The 17,254-nt window shown below is 34.6% G+C and overlaps 1 protein-coding gene and 1 pseudogene across 1 annotated transcript in view; both read right to left on the reverse strand.

Annotated features, from left to right (window-relative positions):
- HDX (highly divergent homeobox) overlaps positions 1-17,254 on the reverse strand; it is a 231,231-nt gene that overhangs the window by 30,652 nt on the left and 183,325 nt on the right. The window contains exons 6-7 of the mRNA XM_055337277.1: positions 13,837-14,044; positions 553-629 (exon numbers count right to left, since the gene is read on the reverse strand). Of these exons, the coding sequence (XP_055193252.1) occupies positions 553-629; positions 13,837-14,044 (285 nt within the window). The remainder of the gene's footprint in view (positions 1-552; positions 630-13,836; positions 14,045-17,254) is intronic.
- Positions 16,770-17,182, reverse strand: LOC129517445 (signal recognition particle 19 kDa protein-like; annotated as a pseudogene).

Consider the following 17,254-nt stretch of genomic DNA (forward strand, 5'->3'; position numbering starts at 1 on the left):
TTTGAATATTGTCTTTCCTCCATTAGTGCAGTTTTAAAGAAGACTAAGAGAATCTAATTCAACTAGAAAGAGGAAAGGCTCCAAACATAGTAGAGATAGATATGGTCTGAACAGAGAACTCTGAATCAGGAATCCTTGGATACAATCTTAGAACTTACAAAGGCTTCTTTCATGATTGCAGGCTAACCTCAGTTGTAATTTCTCCATCTGTTAAATGAAAGAAATCTGCTCTTTGCTAAATGTGTTAAAGAAGAATAACATATGTAAAAAAAATGTCTATATGTAGTAAGCATTAAATTTTTATATTTGCAAATCTCTTCAGTCATAAAAATTTGAGGCACAAATGACAGTGCTTTAAATTTCATTTCTTAAACCCTCAAATATTTAAATTTCATTTCTTAAGCCCGCAAAGATATATAAATTCATTGGTGACAGCTTTGTTTTGGTTTGTGAAATGGAGCAGGATTTAATTATGGTAACACTGATATTATTATCAACTGGAAACATATCCTTGAAATCCATCATGAGGAAAGAATTTCAATATGTACATACCACATTATCTGCAGATACTGCATGGTGGTCCTCTTCCTTATGAGCCCTTGCCTCATTTGGAACTTCACTGGACTCTTCTATAGAAAAAATAAAAAGGCTATGATTTCATTTTTCATTCCTCAAAACTTTATTGAAAATGTTTTTCACAAGATCACTTAAATAATTTCTCTATTTTAAAAAGACACAAATGGGTGTGCATTAGTGGCTCAGTCAATTAAGCATCTGCCTTCTCCTCAGGTCTTGATTCCAGGGTCCTGGGATTGAGTCCCACATTGGGCTCCCTGCTCAGTGGGGAGCCTGCTTCTCTCTCTCCTCCTGCCACTCCCCCTGCTTGTGCTTTCTTGCTCTTTTTGTCAAATAAATAAATAAATAAATAAATAAATAAATAAATAAATAAATAAAATATTTAAAATGAAAAAAATAAAAACCCAAAGATGATAAATTCACATCATATATGCTTTGATGAGCAATTGTATTTCTAACACTGCATTCTAGGAAGTGTGGATAGGTGTAAATACAAGGATGGCCACTACTGTACTGTATAATTGGAAAAACATGGAAGCAGCCTATATGCTTCACAATGGAGAATTGGAGAAATCATTTAGGACCTGTTCCTACAATAAATACTGTAAAATTGAAGGACAAGAATAGTTTATAATAAGGAAAATATCATTATCTATTGGAAAGTGAACAAGTGAAGGTGACAAATCCTACTATGTAGGTACACTGTGATTTAATTTAATTTGATTTCTTTTTTTAGACAGTGAGTGCAAATGGGGGAGGGGTAGAGGGAGAGAGAGAGAGAATCTCAAACAGACTCCATGCTGAGCACAGAGTCCAACGTGGGGCTTGATATCATGATCCTGAGATCACAACCTGAGCCAAAACCAAGAGTTGGACATTTAACCAAGCCACCCAGGTGCCCCTGTGATCTTAATTTTATAAAAGGAAAAAAAAGTGTACATTTTCATAGACAAAGAAAAGACTGACATTATTTATACTAAAACAGACATTATTATTCCTGGATGGAATTACAGGAATTCATTTTTTCTTCCTTTTGTCCAATTTTATTTTGATACTTCTTTTTTCAAGTTGCTTACTTTTATTTAAATATTTTTACAATGAACTTGTATTGCTTGCTGTAATAGGAGAAAAATGATAAAAATAATTTTGAATACATGATATAAAACTATAAATACAGTACATTTCCATTTTTTTGAAGAAGCACGTGTATGTGAACACACACACACATACCTGTATATATAAAGAGAAAACACTGGAAAATATTCGACCCACTCCAATTTTAAGAATAGTCATTACTGAGAAGTGGGATTATTTCAAGTTTTTTCACTGTATTTTCTTATATTTTCTATAACGAACATGTATTCCCTTTATGATCAAAAAGGAGACAAACCATAAGAAACTCCTAAATATAGGACACAAACTGGGGATTGCTAGAGGAAAGGTGGGGGGTGGGGTGAAGGAGTGATGAACATTAAGGAAGGCACTTGATGTAATGAGCACTGGGTGTTAAATGCAACTGATGAATCACTAAAGTCTACCTCTAAACTAAATGCATTATATGTTAATTGATTGATTTTAAATGAAATTTAAAAATTCAATATTCTAAAAATGTGAAAAAAATAAACTAGGAAAAATTAATTCAGAGGAACAAGTCTATTAAAAAGCTCTCTGTGTTGAGCTAGGAAAAGTGGCTGGTTCACAGCATATGGTATCTACAAAATAAAGTCTTGTCTTAGATTATCCCTACCTCTACTCCTTAGTAAAACAGGGCAGTAAGTTTCTTTCTTTCTTTTTTTTTAAAGATTTTATTTACTTATTTATGAGAGATACAGAGAGGCAGAGACACAGGCAGAGGGAGAAGTATGCTCCATGCATGCAGGGAGCCCGACGTGGTACTCTATGCTGGGTCTCCAGGATCAGGCCCTGGGCTGAAGGTGGCGCTAAACCAATGAGCAACCCAGCCTGCTCTGCCCCATGTTTCTTTCCATGCACAGTCATGTCATTGAGATTATTTAAACACTAGTTGAAGTTCTCAGCCTCTTGGTAACTGATGTTTTATTTCACTATAGAAAGTAGAACAAAAATATTTATCAGTACTCCTAAGATTTTTTCCAGATCCATTCCTTCACATGGAAAGATATATAGAGGTGCCCTCTAGGAGCATGGAGCATGAACAAGCAAAAACATGGCTAACTGAGGAACTCACATGAAGACATAGAGAATTAGGTTTAAGATATACAGAAAAACCTTACCAGAATTTTAATGCAAAGTCCACCATAAATTCAATTTATGTATTTATCAAGTTAGTTATTTTCAAGTTTTTATCTAAATTCCAGTTAGTTAACATACAGTGTGATTTAAGGTTCAAGTATGTAAAATAGTGATTAATCACTTCCATACAACACTCACTGCTTACCACAAATGTACTCTTTAATCTCCATCACCTATTTCACCCATCCCCACACACTTCCCTACTGGTAACCATCAGTTTGTTCTCTATAGTTAAGTCTGTTTCTTAGTTTGTCTCTCTCTCCTTTTTTATTCCCTTTACTTATATATTTTGTTTCTTAAATTCTGCATATGACTGATCTTTCTCTAACTGATTTATTTTGCTTAGCATACTACTCTCTAACTCCATGTTGTTGTAAATGGTAAAATTTCATTTGATTTTATTGCTGAACAATAATCTATTGAATATGTATATACCACATTTTCTTTATCCATTTATCTATCAATACACACTTAGGCTGCTTCCATAGTTTGGCTATTGTAAATAATGCTGCAATAAACATATGGGTGTATAAATCCTTTCAAATTAGTATTTTTGTATTCTTTGTGTAATTACCTAGGAGTTCCATTACTGGATTATAGGGTAGTTCTATTTTTAATTTTTTGAGAAACTTCCAAAAGTTTCCACAGTGGCTAATCAGTTTGCATTCCCACCAACAGGACACAATAGTTCTTCACATCATCCCCAGGGCTTTTTTTTTTTTTTTAATTTCAGCCATCTGACAGATGTGAGATGATATCTCATTGTAGTTTTGATTTGCATTTCCCTGATGATGAATGATGTTGAACATCTTTTCATGTGGCTGTTGGCCATCTGTATGTCTTCATTATAAAAATGTCTATTCACATCTCCTGCCCATTTTGTAACTGGGTTATTCATTTTTTGGGTGTTGAGCTTTATAAATTCTTTATATATTTTGGATACTAATGCTTTATTGGATGTCATTTACAAATATCTTTAGCCATTCCATACGTTGTCTTTTAGTTTTATTGATTGTTTCCTTCATTGAGCAGAAGCTTTTTATTTTCATGTAGTCCCAATAGTTTATTTTTGCTTTTTTTCCCCTTGCCTTAGGAGACATATCTAGAAGGAAGTTACTACAGCCAGTGTCAAAGAAATTACTGCCTGTGTTCACTTCTAGGATTATTATGGTTTCAGATCTCACATTTAGGTCTCATCCATTCTGAATTTATATTGTGAATGTTGTCTTTTGCCTGTAGCTGTCCAGTTTTCCCACCACCATTTGTGGAAGATATTGTCTTTTTCACATTGGATATCATACTTGCCTTGTCGAAGATTAATTGACATAGCTGTGGGTTCATTTCTGGGTTTTCTATTCTGTTCTATTGGTTTATGTGTCTACTTCAGTGCCAGTACCACACCATCTTGATCACTACAGCTTTGTAATACAATCTAGAATTGTGATGCTTCCAGTTTTGCTTTTCTTTTTCAGGGTTACCTTGGCCATTTGTGTGTGTGTGTGTGTTTTAAAGATTTTTAATTATTTATTCATGAGAGACATACAGAGAGAGGCAGAGACATAGGCAGAAGGAGAAGCAGGCTCCCTACAGGTAACCTGAGCAGGACTTGATCCTAGGACCCCAGGATAATGACCTGAGCCAAAGGCAGATGCTCAACCACTGAGCCACCCAGGTGCCCCTGCTTTGGCTATTTGTAATCTTTTGTAGTTCTATACAAATTTTAGGTTGTTTATGCTAGCTCTGTAAAAAATGATGTTGGCATTTTGATAAGGAATGCATTAAATGTATAGATTTTTTTGGGTAGTATAGACATTTTAACAGTATTTTTCTCTTTCAATCTATGAACATGGAATGTTTATCCATTTATTGTGTCCTTTCAATTTCTCACATAAGTGCCAGGAAAAGGATGTCTTGTGCATGTCTGAAGCAGAATGCAAGGGAGACTATAAAGTGGATCAAGAAATCCTTAACATTATCCAGGAGAGGCTGAAGGCTTGTCAGCAGCAGGAAGGCAATAGCTGCAGGCAGAACTGTGCCAAGGAGCTGGAGCAGTTCACCCAGGTGGCCAAGGCCTACCAGGACTGCTATCACGACCTAGGGGCCCATTATTTTGCCAGGAAGTGCCTGGCAAAACAGAAGCAGAGGATGCTGGCAGAGAGAAAAGATGCTAAAGAGGCTGCCTGCTGCCTAAGGCAGCTCTTTGAGCCTCTTTACAAGATTATCATAAAAATAAAGAGTAGTAAGAAAAAAAAAAGAGCCTCTTTGGTTGGGTTTATTCCTCGGTATCTCACGGTTTGGGGTGCAATTTTAAATGGGATTAATTCCTTGATTTATTTTTTTGCTGCTTCCTTATCAGTGTATAGAATTGCAATAGATTTCTGTATGTTGATTTTGTGTCCTGAAACTTTACTGAATTCATGTATCAGACCTAGCAGTATTTTGTTGGAGTCTTTTGAGTTTTCTATGTAGAATGTCATAACATCTGTAAATAGTGAAAGTGTGACTTCTTTATTGCCAATTTAGATACCTTTTATTTCTTTTGTTTTCTGTTTCCTATGGCTAGGACTTCCAGAACTATGTTAAATAACAGCAGTGGAAGTGGACATCTCTGTTTTGTTCCTGACTGTAGAGAAAAAGTTCTCAGTTTCTCCCCATTGCAAATGGCATTAGCTGTGGGTTTTTCATATATGGTTTTTATTGTGTTGGGGTATGTTCCCCTACACTTACTTTGTTGAGGGTTTTTATCATGAATGGATGTTGTGTTTTGTGAAATGTTTTTGCTGCTTCTATTGAACACCATAAATTCAATGTAATTTTGTAATAAAAATGACTGCTAGATGGAGGAGACTTTATTCATTATTTAGACATTTCAAATCACAGAAATTTCAAGTCCTATGTAATCAGCAACTAAATGAAATGAAGAAGTGGGGAATGTTAACAGATTTAGGTGCAGAGCTAGTATTAGTACTAATGCTGTAAGAATAGAGGTTATAGTGCTCATCAATAAGATCATTACTGTTATCATTCCTTATAGGTTTGTCTCATATTTCTGTTCTTACTTGCTCATAACTATATACATTTCTGCTTTACTAGCCACATGTACATGCAGGGTTTATTTTGTTGGATGTTAAGAAAAGCTGTCTTGAGGATTTCTAAAATATAATGTTATGAAGTGATACAGCTAAATGAGGCATGTTTTCTTTTGCTTGCAGATAGCTTTGACATTACTGCAAGTTTGAAAGCTAAGTACAATATGTCTGCTTATTCCTCAGGAAAAGCAACTCTGCAAATTGGAAAGTGAACAAATAAGTAAAATTAATAATCAGTGAAAATGCTAGAGGGCACTCTATATGGTAGCCATACACTTACGTGGAATAACTATGCAGAAATATATTTTATATGGACACCCACATAAAAGATACAGCTGATAAGAGGCTTTGTTATAAAATTCAACAATATAGATGTTAATTGTTCTCATAGTTTAAACAGTTTGATTCTCTGGATAGTAACAATCTTTAAGATTGCTCAACCATGCATATGTTTTAGTAGACACAGAACTTTAAAATAAAGTGCTGAATCATCTATTACTTTTGCTAGAGTTTGCAGTTGTGTGAGGGATGAAGTCAGGTAGCTTTACCATATCTCCTTTCTCTTCACTTCCACACAGGGAAAGGAAAAAGAAATGGGAGTAGTGAAGGTGGGAGATAGAAGGTGGAAATAAGAGGTAAGTCAGAAGCTTTGTATCAGAACCTGAACTCTCAGTAAAAAGGAAATGAAACTGAAACTGCTAAAGGATCAAGAACAGTTTTTGGAGATTTTGGCTAAACTTGCCTTTTACTGTATTTTAAAACTATAATGCTTATTTTAGCTTGTAGATTTTTTCTAGAGAAATTTAACATGATTTTTAATTGATCTTTAACATGTAAAATGTAAGCCTTGCTATAAAGATGTTTTTTTCTTAGACATTTAGAAGACTAACTCTTTTAAATCAATAGCTATATTATAAAGGACTCTGAATTTCAATTGCTAGTTTTTTGAAATAGTATGCGCAATTATATTGACTATTTTTTCTCTATATCGCTCAGATGTAACTAATGGAAATCTCAAAATAAACACATTTAACTACATTTTCATAACTGAAAGAGTATATGGTGAGCATATCTTAAAGTTATATTAGTCCAGGCCAAATGATACAATTTGCTTGATCATCACAGAAGGATCACACAGTTAAATTAATCAGATTAGTATTTTCCATCAGCAAAATAAGGAGGAAAACAGTACAGAACTCATTGGAAATAGAACCCCCAAAAAGGTTCTTTTTGTATTTTAAGACTCTTATGCTTTTCTGTTCCAATTTCTGATAAGAATGAAAAGGTTATTATGCAGCTGTAAAAAATAAACCACGAAGAGGAATTCTAGGCAATCTCATTTCCCATCAAGTGTTTTTTTTATTCATGCATTAAATTCTCTCTCCTTTTTCTCACTAGGTTTTAATTACTATACAGTTATCTAGAGAACACACTATTAATCAACAAAGAATGCCAGAGTAGGAGCAGTGGTCCATTAGCAACCTTAAAATACACTCATTTTCCCCCCAGTAAATACTTATTTTGTAAATTCCCTGTTAGATGAGGAAATGGAAGTCATGGATTGAAACTCCCCTTTAGGGGCTTATGTAATTTACTTTTATCAGAATATTTCCTCTCTCATCCATCCATAGAAACAAACAAATCCCTATTATCTTCTAAATAGCTGTCAGGCATCATTCTTTAAAGATCTATTCATAAATCACTGAAAATACACAGCAATTTGGCAGTGTGGCAGGATACAAAATCAATGCTCGGAAATAAGTGGCATTTCTATACACTAACAATGAGACTGAAGAAAGAGAAATGAAGGAATAAATCCCAAAAGCATAAGATAACTAGGAATAAACTTAACCAAAGAGGTAAAGGAGCTATACCCTAAAAACTACAGACCACTTCTGAAAGACATTGAGGAAGACACAAAGAGATGGAAAAATATTACATACTCATGGATTGGAAGAATAAATATTGTGAAAATGTCTATGCTATCCAGGGCAAGTTACACGTTCAATGCAATCCTTATCAAAATACCATGGACTTTCTTCAGAGAGTTGGAACAAATCATCTTAGGATTTTTGCGGAATCAGAAAATACCCAGAATTGCCAGGGGAATATTGAAAAAGAAAACCATAGCTGGGGGCATCACAATGCCAGATTTCAGGTTGTATTACAAAGCTGTGATCATCAAGACAGTGTGGTACTGGCACAAAAACAGACACATAGATCAATGGAACAGAATAGAGAATCCAGAAATGGGTCCTCAACTCTATGGTCAACTACCATTCAACAAAGCAGGAAACACTATCCACTGGAAAAAGGACAGTCTCTGCAGTAAATGGTGCTGGGAAAATTGGACAGCCACATGCAGAAGAATGAAACTGGATCATTCTCTTATACCACACACAAAGATAAACTCAAAATGGATGAAAGATCTCAATGTGAGACAAGATTCCATCAAAATCCTAGAGGAGAACACAAGCAACACCCTTTTTGAACTTGGCCACAACAACTTCTTGCAAGATACATCTATGAAGGCAAGAGAAACAAAAGCAAATGAACTATTGGGACTTCATCAGGACAAAAGCTCCTGCACAGCAAAAGTAACAGTCAACAAAACTAAAAGACAACCTACAGCATGAGAGAAGATATTTGCAAATTACCTATAGATAAAAGGCTAGTATCCAAGATATATAAAAGAACTTATTAAACGTAACAGCAAAGAAACAAACAATCCAATCATGAAATGGGCAAGAGACATGAACAGAAATTTCACAGAGGAAGACAGAGACATGGCCAACAAGCACATGAGAAAATGCTCCACATCACTGGCCATCAGGGAAATACAAATCAAAACTACATTGAGATACCACCTCACACCTGTGAGAATGGTGAAATTTAACAAGACAGAGACAACAAATGTTGGAGAGGATGTGGAGAAAGGGGAACCCTCTTGCACTGTCGGTGGGAGTGTGAACTGGTACAGCCACTCTGGAAAACTGTGTGGAGGTTCCTCAAAGAGTTACAAATAGATCTGCCCTACAACTCAGCAATTGCACTGCTGGAGATTTACCCCCAAGATACAAATGCAGTGAAAGGCTGGGACACTTGCACCCCGATGTATCTAGCAGCAATGTCCACAATAGCCAAACTGTGGAAGGAGCCTCGGTGTCCATCAAAAGCTGAATGAATAAAGAAGGTGTGGTATATACATTTATATACAATGGAATATTAGCCATTAGAAACGACAAATACCCACCATTTGCTCCAAGGTGGATAGAACCGGAGGGTATTATGCTGAGTGAAGTAAGTCAATTGGAGAAGGACATTATATGGTTTCATTCATTTGGGAAATATAAAAAATAATGAAAGGGATTAAAGGGGAAAGGAGAGTAAATGAGTGGGAAATATCAGAGAGGGTGACAGATCATGAGAGACTCCTAATTCTGGGAAACAAACAAGGGGCAGCAGAAGGGAAGGTGGGTGGGGGGGATGGGGTGACGGGGTGACGGGCACTGAGTAGGGCACTTGATGAGATGAGCACTGAGTGTTAAATTGTATGTTGGCAAATCGAACTCCAATAAAAATATACAAAAATATAAATCACTAAAAATATACAAGTATTCCTAGGCACATATAATTTAGTAAAGACTAACAGAAAACAAAAATGGTTTGATGGACCAAATTGATTATGAATAAGAGATTTGGAAATAAAGCAATAGTCTCTCCTATTTCCTGCTTCACAGTTTTCCTGTACACTAAACTCTATGCTATAATCTTCATCAATACCAACTGCAAATTTGGTATAAAGACAGAAAGATAGAGGGAGGTAAGAGGGAGATAGAAAGAGAGAGAGAGAAAAAAAAACACTTGAATATTCATACAACTTTTCAGACACTTATTATTAAAATATATGGCCCTGGCAATACTAAAGGCTTTTTAGTCAACCTACTGTAATCTGCCTGCCTCCACCTTGCAACACACATTGATTTTAGAAAGAACCTCTTAAGCACCCAATTCAGTGGGTTCTCATTCGTTTTTATTTTAATTTTCCTGCTTTATTAAGATATAATTGGTATACACAAAGTGCATATAACTTACTGTTTACAATTTGGTGAGTTTGGACGTGTGAATACACTCATGTTACCATTACCACAATCTAGATAATAAACATATCCATCACCTCCAAAAGTTTCTTGTCCTTTTTTGTGTTAAGAACAAAGTATGGGATCCCTGGGTGGTGCAGCAGTTTGGCGCCTGCCTTTGGCCCAGGGCCCGATCCTGGAAACCAGGGATCGAATCCCATATCGGGCTCCCGGTGCATGGAGCCTGCTTCTCACTCTGCCTGTGTCTCTGCCTCTCTCTCTCTCTCTGTGACTATCATAAAAATAAAAATAAAATTAAAAAAAAGAACAAAGTATGATTTATCCTAAGTTCTTTAAGTCTATAACCCCTAATTGCCAATTATAGGCACTATATTTGTTCAACAGTTGTACTCCAGTTGTATGACTATAATTTTATATTCTTTGAACAGCTCCTATCCTTGTCCCTCATCATCTGGCACACAATTATATTGTCCACGTATATACCTTTGACAATTTTAGATGTCCCATGAGAGAAATTTCTATTCAACTTCCAAAAGATGACTGAAACAATGACATTTCTTTTTTTCTGAAATATCTTTCCTTGATTTTAGTAATAATATCTTTATTTAGTCTTAATGTTCCTTTGGTGGCTCCCTTTTCTCTTCTAGCCCCTAAATTTGGATATTTCTCAACACACAGCTCTTGTACATCTTTCCGTCTTGTTCTCCATTTTCTCATTTAACTAAATCTTCTATTTCTATGCTAGATTTTTTTTTTTTTTTTTTTTTTAATTTTTATTTATCCATGATAGTCACAGAGAGAGAGAGAGAGGCAGAGACACAGGCAGAGGGAGAAGCAGGCTCCATGCACCGGGAGCCCGACGTGGGATTCGATCCCGGGTCTCCAGGATCGCGCCCTGGGCCAAAGGCAGGCGCCAAACCGCTGCGCCACCCAGGGATCCCATCTATGCTAGATTTTTTTTTTGGCTTTGATGTGGGTGGTTCCTATATTTCTTTTAATGTCTTAACTCCTTTTCTGAGCTTCAGACCCACATTATCCATGAGTTTGCTGAACAGCTCCACATGGATGTCCTGATGTCATCTAAAACTCAACACATGCAAAATTGAATTTATCTTTCCACATTTTACTACCATTTAATGCAGTGCCAATAAAAATCTTAAATGATTTTAGGGGCGAGGGATTGGGGAAGTTACGACTAAACAATTCTAAAGTTAATCTTTTTTTTATTATTTATTTATTTTTATTTTATTTATTTTTTTTTAAATTTTTTTCCTAAAGTTAATCTAAAAGAATTTGTGCTACAAGAGCTAAGAATAGTAATCAGAGAACTACCAGATATTTATATATTTTATAAAGCCACAGGTATAAACAATCAGATCAATGTAACATAATATGATATCCCAAATACATATGTATGCATGTATGTGTGTATCTATATGTGTGTATATATTATACTTGATAAAAAGCTACAATTAAACTCAGTAGAAAAATGCTGGATTATCTAACAAATAGAGTAGCTGGTTAAACATTTGGAAAAAATAAAATTAGGTATTTTCCTCACACATCTTACAGTTAAATAAATTCTAGGCAGAATAAATATTAAGTTGAAAAAATGAAACCATCATAATATAAGAAGCAAATGTAGGGGTATGTTAACATAATTGTGGTACAATGAAAAACTTTGTAATCATGATGCCAACATCAGAAATCATAAAGAAAAGGATTGATATACTTAGCAAGATAAATATTATAAGCAAAAAGTTCTGACATCCATAATCACATTTAAAAGGCAAAAATTAAACTGGAAAATACATTGTTAATATTCTGATCAGCAAAATAAAATGGGTCAGTGCAAGATTTTCTTTCTCTCAGATGCAAAAAGGCTACGTGTTGTATGATTCCTTTTATAAGAAATACTCAGAAAATACAAGTTTGCATTGTCAGAAAGTAGACCTGTGGTTGTCTAGGTTTGGAATGTGAGAATGAGGGTTGATTACAAATGGGCTCAAATAAATTTTTTGAAGTGATGAAAATATTCTAACGTTGGATTTTAGTGATGGTGATAATTGTACAACTCTGAAATTTACTAAAAATCCTTGAATTCTGCATTTACAGTAGATGAATTTATAATATGTAAATTAAATCTAAAAGTGCTCATTGCGAAGGCACATATTATTTCAATTCGCCTTAGGGAAACACTGGGCAATGCTATAAAGATGATTTAGTCTATTCTTCTTAGATTACAGATGTGGAACTAAAGCACCATGAACTAAATGTTTTGCCTGAAGTCACAAAATCACCCAGTAGAAGATCTAGGGCTTTCACCCGGGTTGTCTGACTACTACTCTGGTGTTTATCACATTATACCATACCATATGTATTTATTACAATACATTTATAATGTTCTAATCTAAATTGTTTAGAATTTCAATAAAATAAAAACAATCATGTACTTAATTATAATTATGGATTGTTGCAATAACCAACATTTCTAAATGTGAGAGATCATTATTGTGGTAGATAAGTGTTCCTTGTGATGACTCAGTGTGGGAATTTCTTTAGTTGGAGGCATTAAAACTTAAAAAAAAGATAAAAGATAATGGGTGTTGGTGAGGATATAGAATAAAGGGAACACTTGTACACCATTGGTCAGAAAGCAAATTGGACAGCCATTATGGAAAACAGTATGAAGTTTCCTCAAAATCTTAAAGACAGAACTACCATGTAGTTCTATCTAGTAATCCTTCTAGTAATCTAATAATCCTTCTTCAGGATATATAATCAAAGGAAAAAAATCATCACCTCAAAGAGATATCTGTGCTACCACATTTCCTGCAGCATAGCTATTAGCCAAAATATGGAAGCAACCTAAGTATCTGTTGACAGATGAATGGATAAAGAAAGTGAGAAAAATATATATTTATATATATATAAGAATTATATATATGTAAAATACATATAATATATATCTCCTATACATAGGAATACACCATACACACACACACATGAATTTATTCATTTTTTGAAAGATTTTATTTATTTATGAGAGAGAGAGAGAGAGAGAGAAAGAGAGAAACACAGGCAGAGGGAGAAGCAGGCTCTGTGCAGGGAGCCTGAGGCGGGACTCAATCCCAGGACTCCAGGATCACACCCGGGGCCAAATGCAGGAGCTAAACTGCTGAGCCACCCAGGGATCCCAAATTTATTAAATCTTAAATAAAGGAGATCTTGCCATTTACAATGACATGGATGAACCTGGAAGTTACTATGTTAGATGAAATAAGCCAGGAACAGAACTAAAAATACTGCATGGTCTCACTTATATGTGAAATCTTAAAAAGTCAAATAGAAGCAGAGAACAGAATGATAGTTATCATGCTGGGGAAGTCAGGAAAATGGGGAAATTTGTTCAAAGGATACAAATTTGTGATTACACAGGACGTATAAATTTAGAGAATTAACGTACAGCATTATTATTACAGTTAACAATTCTATATTGCATACTAGAAATTTGCTTAAAGTAGATTTTAGGTGCTATAGTCATATACATAAATGATAACTATGAGAGGAGATGGATATGTTAATTAGTTTGTAAAATAATTCATTATGCGTGTAAATATATAAAGTATAATACAAATAAATCAAAATAAATCCATTTCTTTCCAAATGTTTAACCAAATGTTTTTTTTTAACCAAATGTTTTGAAGACTTTAGATTTGAAATGCAATTAGCTGAAAAGCAAGTAAGAATCCATCAAATTTACAAAAACTTTTATTAGTAAGTGCAGCATATTAAAATACCTTGAGAGCTTCCTTCAGACAAACAGATAGATACTTCATCATTTCTTTCATTATCTTCTCCTACTTCAGGACCAGCTTCCTCTCCTGATGTGAGTGCAGACAAAGAACCAGGCTCAGGCTGCTCAGAAAAATCAGCAGGGCCTCCTCTTGGAGGAGGAACTTCAATCCCCATTAAACGATATTTCCTTCTTCGATTCCCAATCCAAGTCTTATAAGAGAAATAAAAACGGAGTTTTTGTAAATATTGAACCTTTAGCAGTTCTAGCCATTAAAATAATAAATGGATGCTGCATAAAACATGATTAAAAAGAAATAGGTACCTAAAATAATAAAATGTATTTATTAGTCAATAAACAAAAGTTAATTATGCTTTTACTTTTAAATATATTAGCAGAAAGATAAGCTTTATCTAAATATTCAGACTTTCAAGCAACATGCAGTCCATTGTAGAACACTTTTTTACATTTTTGAAATTGCTTATTTTATTGATTTTATGTAGTATAATGTATCAAAATGTCCAACAATGTTGAATAAAGGACTAATAAAAATTTATAAGCAGATGTTTATTTTTATGAAGCAAACATAATTCAAACAGAACAACCTTGAGAGGAAATTAAACAAAACATATTTAAATTTCTGATAAATGATAAATAAATAACAATATTAATTTGTTACAAAGTATTTCTCTTAAATAAATGATTATATTTTTTAATTAGTCAAAATTCATAAATACTTGTTTTTGTATTTCTGTAAAAATAAACCACCAAATCTTTCAAACAAAACATAAATTGATTCTTTTCCTAAAAGGACTAGACATATAAGAATAACTGCAGTTCATATTTCATTTTCATTCTTGCTTCCATGGTAAAAATGTAACTTCTATTAACTTTGACTCTTTAATAGTTACTTGGGTATTTCTAGTATTCTAAAATTTTATTTCATTGGATTCAGAACAAAATTTTAAAACTTTTTATATAAAAATATTTTGAGTCACAGGAAGTTGCAAAGGTAAATCTCCTTCACTCAATTTCTCCAATTTATGTTTTGTATATTACAATAATTAAAACAGGAAATTGATAATGCATGATATGTATGTACACTTCTATGTTCCTTTATCACACTATTCTTCTTCCTCTTTTTTAAGAGTTTATTTATTCATGAAAGACATAGAGAAAGAGGCAAGAGACATAGGCAGAGGGAGAAGTAAGCTCCCTGCGGGGAGCTCAATGCAGGACAAGATCCCAGGACAATGGGATCATGACCTGAGCCAAAGGCTCAATCACTGAGCCACGAAGGAGCACTCTTCCTCCTCTTTTATCTACCATTCCTAACCCCTGGCAACCACTAGTTTGTTTTCCACTTCTATAACTGTGTCATTTCAAGAATGTTATATAAATGGTGTCATACAGCATGTGATTTTTTTTGAAGTTGACTTTGTTCATTCAGCATAATTTTCTGAAGATTTTTTCAAGTTGCATGTAACAATAGTCCATTCCTTTTTATTGTTAAGTAGTATTCCATAATATTTATGTGCTATTTTTCCATTGTATTTGCTATGTTTTTTTAATCATTAATTCATGAAAGGGCACTTGGGTTATTTCTCATCTGGGGCCCTTAAAGCTCCTATGAACAGTAATGACCAGTTTTTGGTGCAGATATAAGTTTCTATTTCTCTAGAATAAATGCTCAAGAATGCAAATGCTTGGACATATGGTAATTACATGTTTAGTTTTAAAAAAACTGTCAAATTGTTTCCAGTAAGGTTGTACCATTTTACATTTTTACCGGCAATGTATGAAAAATCCAATTTCTTGGCATTCATGCCAGCATTTTGGTATTCTCCATAATGAAAAAATTGGCTGTTCTTTTTTGTGTGTGCAGTGATAGATCATTGATTTCTTAATTTGATTTCCAATGGCTAGTGATGTTGAAAATATTTTCTTGTGCTTATTTGCCATCTATATACTCTCTTCAGTGAAATGTTTCTTTGTGCATTTTGCTCATTTTCTAATTAAACGTTTTAAAATGTTGAGTTTTAAGCTTCCTTTATTTATTTTATATTAAGTTATTGTCAGCTATGTAGTTTGCCAAAATTTACTCCCAGTCTGTAGCTTTTATTTCCCTCATCCCAGTCTTTTGCAGAAAAAAAAAAGACTTTTAATTTTGATGAAGTGCAAGCTATTGCTTTTTTTCTTTTATGGATTGTACTTTTAGTATCCTTTCTAAAACTATGTCACCAAGTCCTAGGTCTTAAAGATTATCCCCTATTTTTTTTTACTTTTTTACATTTTAATCTATGATCCATTTTTAAATCATTTTTGTTTTTTTTTTCAGTTTCAAATTTTATTTCAGTAACTTAAATGTTGAAGAAAATGTGTATTGCAAATTTTTAATTAAACTCATTTATCGGGATCCCTGGGTGGCGCAGCAGTTTGGCGCCTGCCTTTGGCCCAGGGCGTGATCCTGGAGACCCGGGATCGAATCCTACGTCGGGCTCCCGGTGCATGGGGCCTGCTTCTCCCTCTGCCTATGTCTCTGTCTCTGCCTCTCTCTCTGTGTGACTATCATAAATAAATAAAAATTAAAAAAAATAAACTCATTTATCTAAAACATGTTTACACACAGGACAGATACAGGATTTCAAATAACTTATGGTAGAGTTCACTGTCCATTTAAAAGTATGCTTCTTTCTTCCACAAAAACTCTGCGTTGAAAAGCAAACAAAATTTTCTTTTAACTGCGTTAAGAGCTAGATGCAAAGTTCTGATGCAAATTTATTACACTGTCAACTCCGATGCTGAAGCTGAGAGGCAGAGATGTCCATAGTTCGGTTAAATGATGCAAATAAAAAGCTTCCGTTTCTCTTAAATATAAATTAGAAGCCTTCATTCACGGTCTCTCTCAGTAGTACCAGACTTGGTTCCCATAAGCAGTCACTTCTTCTTTCCTTTTCCTTTTTCACTTCCCTCTCCTTGCTGAAGACTTTGGTCCCCACCTCCTGTTTTTTGTGTCCTTGTTTTTAGTTTAGGTATCATTTCTGCTGCATACAACATTACTGACTTACGTGATGGGAACTGTATGAGACAGAGGCTGTCATCTTCCTGTTTGAGTTGGACCCCGACTCTGCCCCTGTACTGAACATCACGATTCCACTCTCTAGAGTACATTTTATTTTTCTCAAGGAATACATTAAGTCCGACTGCTGAGCACCCATCTTGAATCTCAGTAGCTTGCGGATGGGGATGCGCCGGCCCTTGGTGATGGTCTTCTTGTTGTTCAGATACGCAGGATAGATACAGATGAACCTGTCCTGCTTGGCTGGGGACCCCGCGGCGGCGCACGCCATCTCCGCCCAGGGACCGGTACGCACAGGCCCTTTAAATCATTTTTGTATAAGGTGTGAAACTTGGATCAAAGT

This window comes from Nyctereutes procyonoides, unplaced genomic scaffold (genome assembly GCF_905146905.1).
Source record: "Nyctereutes procyonoides isolate TBG_1078 unplaced genomic scaffold, NYPRO_anot_genome, whole genome shotgun sequence".
Lineage (NCBI taxonomy): Eukaryota > Metazoa > Chordata > Mammalia > Carnivora > Canidae > Nyctereutes > Nyctereutes procyonoides.